General features: G+C 36.4%; 1 protein-coding gene across 4 annotated transcripts in view; it reads right to left on the bottom strand.

Moving 5' to 3' along the window:
- Nucleotides 1-256: 256 nt before the first annotated feature.
- Nucleotides 257-6,000, bottom strand: part of fndc1 (fibronectin type III domain containing 1) — a 29,759-nt gene continuing 24,015 nt past the window's right edge. For all 4 annotated transcript variants that reach the window (XM_020714592.2, XM_011491600.3, XM_078942441.1 and 1 more), the window contains 6 exons: nt 5,769-5,877; nt 2,641-2,720; nt 2,390-2,419; nt 1,945-2,106; nt 1,744-1,866; nt 257-807 (listed from right to left, as the gene is read on the bottom strand). In XM_020714592.2, coding sequence (XP_020570251.1) covers nt 692-807; nt 1,744-1,866; nt 1,945-2,106; nt 2,390-2,419; nt 2,641-2,720; nt 5,769-5,877 — 620 coding nt within the window. In that variant the 3' untranslated portion in view covers nt 257-691. The remainder of the gene's footprint in view (nt 808-1,743; nt 1,867-1,944; nt 2,107-2,389; nt 2,420-2,640; nt 2,721-5,768; nt 5,878-6,000) is intronic.

The raw sequence follows: 6,000 nt of genomic DNA, 5'->3' as shown, positions 1-6,000 counted from the left end.
TGTAGTGGTTTTTTGTTTTAAAGCTCCACTTTTCCCTTTTTTATCCACTATTTGACAATTTTACTTGACATTTTTAAATTTTAGTTCTACACTTTTAACCTCACATAATGATATTTCTAACAACCAGAGTTGGTTTTGGTGTGGGATTTTGTCTGAGCTGAGTTTATAAGCACAATGAAACTTCATTATAGAAAAACCATGCAGTATAAATACTTATCCAGAATCTATAAACAGATGTGATAAACAAGAGATGGGCTGACAGTAGAATCCAACTTTTATTAAAGTTTTCTCGGTGCACTAAAAAGGGCACCAACTCTTTAAATAGAGGGATGCCCATTTTGACGGTTTTCATCAAAAGGTAAACCCAATATTAATAGTTTGACCACATGACCATCCATATTATTGATGACATAAATAACACTGGATAAAGATCAGTTTATATAATAGGTACAAATAATACAAGATGACAAGCAGTTAGGTTTTAGGATGAGCCAAAGCACACATGCCACTTTTTTCCCCTCATATACAGATTGCTTTACATAAAAGTGCATTGTAGTGAAATACACTGGAATACCATTTTCTCTTTGACGAAGCTGCAACACGTTCTTAGTGGCATCCTTGTTTGCTCTGGTCAGTCTGCGTTTAGGGGAAAGGAGTGAACCGATGACAGATGTCCCTTCTTCCTCCAGTGTTACCACTTCCCAGGAATAGGCACCCCACATTCATACCAGCCGACAACTGAATGGGGGGTACGGGGACCAATAGCTCCAAATTTAACTGGTTCCTGTCTGTAGGCTCTGTAATATCCTGCAATACAAAAAAACATGAAATGCATAGTGTTAGCCAAAATCAGGTAAGCCACTGTTTGACAGACATTTTAGTCCTATGCTGTTATTGGATTAATGAGTGATTGCAGGATGAGTAATGTAGAACATTTGGCAAGCAACTAAATCTCAGTTGTCTTCGGTAATATGTCTAATCACTGGATCATCCAATGTAGTAAATAAAAGTAATAAGAAAAACTACAATGGTATCTTTATACAGGTAAAACTGAAAATGAGAAAGGCCACTGGAAAAAAAAAATATTGATAGCAAGCTTCGATTTAAAAGAGTGAATTTTACAAATAGGTAAGATTTCAGTTCTTAAAGGTAAAATACTGATTAAAAAAAGGTTAAGAGAAGAGTCATTTCTGAAAAAAAAAGATCTGAAATCGTGGCCCCAATCATTTTCTGTACAAAAGTGTGTTTTCATAATATTAAGTTTGTGCAAAAAGTAGTATAAAAAGTAAATAAAAGGAAAATGATGAATACTTGACTATTAAACATTCAAAACTCAATTATTATTAAGGTGGAGTTTGATTATTTTCAGCCAATTTCGTATGAAAATCAAAACAAACTGACTTTTTTGTTTTTGCTATTGAGAGGGTTAAAATCCTAAAGCAAAAGTTACTTTATATCTTTGCAATAAATAAATAACGCGTTTTTGATCACGAAACTGTCAAACAAACTCTTTAATTGAGCCAATAATATCCATATACCGGTAGTTAAAGCATCAATCTGATCAGTTATGATCATTAAAACTGGGTTTGCAGTGATGAAAAGCATGTGGCGTTTAGTTTAAATCTTTTACACAAATGTTTAACAGCTGTTCCAACACAGAGCTACAGAGACTGCAGTAACAGAGATGTGCAGTATTTTATTTGCAAAAAACAAAATGTTTGACATGTGTCTGTTTTTGTTTACCCTGCGTTGAGGGCAGATTGTTCAAGACTGAGATCGGGCCGGTTCTTCCATCCCTGTAGGAGTCAACAAACTGGCAGTGATCTTCACCCTGGCCGACTGTATCTCCTATACTGTGAAATAGCTCTGCAGAGAAACGACAGCGGCGTTGCTTCAAATGTTCAAGTGTTTCTAAAACACAAAAGCTTGCGTGCGTTATCTCACCTCTTAGACCGTCGCCCATGAAGATTTTATACCTCAGTGAATTACACAAAACCACGCCCACAAACTTCCTGTACCAGGTCCGTTTGACGTACTGGCTGCCTTTGCAGCTACTGTGACCTGGGTTGTATTTGAAGGTGAAAGGGATCCAGATTGGTTCTCCACCTGCAAAGGGCAGGAGAGGAGCGGGAAACTGTAGCTTTAAGAACAACACAGGTTTTACCTTCACAAACATTTGAAAGCAAAAGAGAATCTGGGCAAGCTCTTTTTTTGTTTTGTCAAGTGTAAATAAAAAAACGGTTAATTTCCAAACTTTGCAGAGGTTAGGTGCACCTTTTCCCCAAACTACCAAAAAATACATTTATTTTGAAGTATTTGTAAAAACTTTATTCAAAGAAATGATGGCGCTAAATGAAGAAATGATCTCACAGAACACAGACTCACTTACCAGGTGGCCTTTCAATGAGAAGAGGATCGTCTGAAAAAAGGAATGTGGACATTTTATCAAGAAGAGAGAAGACAGCTCTGCAGTTAAATGTAATCTCTTGGGGGGTGGGGGGGACCACCAGACTGCATGATGCAATGCACATCTGTTCGGCCGAGCACCACGCACTTCATCAAAGTAAATGCAGTTTCAGTTTCAGGGCTCTTACACATGTTTACTTGCAGAAAATTTTAGTTAATTATTTGCAGACAAACCTGATTCAGTGACATAAGTGAGCGTCTCACTGACTGGTCCCAAACCAAACACATTCTTGGCCTGTACTTTGAAGTAGTACCTGGAAGTTCAGAAACATCAATGTCAATGCTTAATCAAAGATTAATTGTAAGGGTCTCTCTACCACTTTTGCAATGACTGACGGTTTCTTTTGTATGCCTACTTCAAGTGCTAATCCCTTTTCCATGGCTTTTCCTGTGGACTGGAGGAAAACAAGTTGTCTGAAAGTAAAAATACTTCCAAAAGATGCTAAAAAATATTGGGGGGGAAAAAGAAATTCAACTTAAAAAAAGTAGATGTTTTTAAGTATCAGGAACTGGTGGACATAGGAAAAAAATGCATAAGACTAGGCTTGATGGCAGGTTTTTAAAGTATAGGATACACAGAATACTACCACATACATGTCTTTTGTACTTCTTCTAGTTTGCTGACAGTTTTATTCACAGGTTTTTAGCAAACTGCCAGTCATTTCAAATTTACATCAACTGATATTTTTCCATCCATTAAATTTCCTACCACACCAAACAAAGCTTCAAAAAGCTTTGGGCTGGAGTGAACCAACTGGAGGAAGGCTTCAATGCAGCATGAAGCATCTGTCAATCACTAATCATAACTTTATTTGATAAACTTAAAGCTTGCTAAAACTGTAAACCGTTAAGTCAAACAAATAGGGTGACAAAGCACATGACCTGACAAGGATGAACTAATAAGCACACACTTTAATACACTGAGGATAATTAACTTTATTTAAGACACCTGGGATCAATTAGCAAATGAAACCAGGTAAGCTATGATAAACAAAAAAACCTGAAAAACGGAACATTACAAGAAACCAAGAAAACAAAGTCCAGAATTCTTACAGGTAGACTTTTTTCCACCAATCAAAGGTCAAAATTTGACACCAATACTCATTAATCTTTTAACACCAGAGTTTCAGCTCCAATGTTCTTTTAAAAATCTGTTTACACAATTTAAATAACTCCAACAGATTCTGATGTGGAGAAAAGCAACCTCTCACTGATATCCAACACTTTACAGTAGAGAAGTGCCTGGGGAGAAAAGTAACGTGCCTTTACTAACGTAAAGTATTGCACACTGATGCAAAGCTGCTTTTCTCCGCGTCAGATTTAGCTGATTTACGTTGATCCCGTTATCTATTAAAGCTTTACTGTATGTCGAAGAGCGCGTGTTATTTAGATGTTGCTGGCAAAATATCTAGATTTAAAGGGCTAAATGCAGCCACAAGGCTTGGATTTAATCCCAGCCACCAAGTGACAACATGAAACCAACAATTGTGCTGCAGATAGAAGCCACTACAGTGAGGGGAAAAAAAATAACGTCAGCTTCATGCAGACAACATTTTCTTGTGGGGGCAGATGCTCCAACTCAACCATATGTTTCTTATTATTTATGACAGCTGAACATAAAATCTAATTAACCTCAAATCAGAGCCTTCAAATTAACAACACACTTCTTTTTAAGAGAAACTTTCTGCAATGGAACAAAGCTGCAAGTAACAATTGTTTGATTTTGGTTTCCTAATTAACAGTAGTCAATTTCCTATGAAGATCGTGTAAAAAGCTGCATTAGATCTGCCTGAAGCTTGAGTATATGGACGCAAAAACATGTTTAGTAGACATAGACAATGGACCAAAGACATAGACAGTGGACGCAAAAACATATTTTTATATTTTTGGCACAAACGGAACCCCATATGAGTAATCTATTCCAGTATTTTGTCCATTGTAATAAAATAGAGTCAGTTCACATTAAAATAATAAAGTAGAGTCAGTTCACATTAAATTGTTTATTTGGAATGCTGCAGCTCTTGACATTTGCAAAAAAAAAAGCTTTTGAAGTTTTGTTCAGCCTTTTATATTTGTAATTTTTTAAGCTGACTTGTATTTCTTGGCAGGTAAAATCACAGTAGCTGCAACAGTGTGCAATGCCAAACCAGTTTAATCGGGTGATCAAACATTTGAGACGTGTAAACTACAGAATAATCCCTCATATTTTATCACATGAAGTGTTTATTAATCCCCAAGTTAAAAGACTTAAAGTGGGAAATTAATTAGTGAGTTGAGCCATTTTACCTTTACAACAAAAATTACTAAAATAATTTGAAGAAGTTCTGGTACCAAAATAGTGCAACAACATTGCCAACCTGGACATTTAGGTTAGTACGATCGCTCACGTGCCTCTGTGTCAAATTAAAGGCATTATATTATTGGCTGCACGTAGAATTGCATTTAGGACATTTTCTGACTTTTTTTAAATAAAGCATCCAGGATGATACAGTGACTTTTAATTTTAAAACAGGTTTTCACAAGCTCACATATTAGAAACAGAGAAAGAATGAAGAATTCTCAACTAAAGTTCTTTTTTTGCCCGTACTCTCATATGATCTCAAGGACTTTAAGTGCTGCAGATAATATTATGAAGGGGTAGTAAGGCGCTTTAGTAATCTGCAACAGTACAGGGCCCAGAGGTTTAATTACTGATATTCAGACACCTCCTTTGTCCATTCCCAGACAAGAAACAACATTGTTGCCAGCAACTCTGAAACCTGGCATGCATTTATCAGTAATAAATAAAGGTGCTTTGTTCCACACCAGCCAATTATGCTAGTTAAACAATCCAAAATGTAAATTATGAATAAATAACCTAGCATAGCACAGCTATTTACACGTACCTTACATTGTTAAAATCTTAGGTCTATGGTTGAAGGAATGTGTTTTTGAACACTGAAAACCTACAGCCGGGTTTTAAAGGACAAGGTGGTGGAAAATCTCACTCAAACACCCTAAAATGGCCCAAACATAGAAGTGTAAAAAAAAGTGCTGTATTTACATTGCACTATGTTTTTCCAAAATCCCAACATAGTTTTACAGCATTCATAAGATTTAAAACAGCTTCTTTGCCCACTACTTAACCAAAAAGACTTTACTTTAACCTTTTTAACCACTGCAGTGTCTAAGACTCAATCTACTTTGACTACTGGTGTGGACTGGTATGTGTCGATATTTCTGATACAAAAACACGTTAAATTAAGCTTTTCATGCATATTCTGCATGAGACAATAAACAATGTGCAAACACAAACAAGTTACCTAGAGTTGGGTTTGAGATTCTCCACTGGCAAATGTGTCCCGTTGGAGAGTCTGGAGGACCACTTGTTTTTGATGACATCATCATATGAAGCACTGTAGACCATGTAGCCTAAAGGAAATGAAGCAAAACCCACAAGAATGAAAATGAGACTCCCCCACTGAAGGATCAATAACAAAGGGCAACATTTTTCCATCCAAATAACATTTGTTTCCTGCAGCTGATGCTAATTGT

The sequence above is a fragment of the Oryzias latipes genome, chromosome 24, assembly GCF_053564925.1.
Source record: "Oryzias latipes strain Hd-rR chromosome 24, Olatipes_Hd-rR_3.1".
NCBI lineage: Eukaryota > Metazoa > Chordata > Actinopteri > Beloniformes > Adrianichthyidae > Oryzias > Oryzias latipes.
The sequence above is the reverse complement of the archived record's forward strand: the minus strand, read 5'-3'. Positions and strand labels throughout refer to the sequence as shown.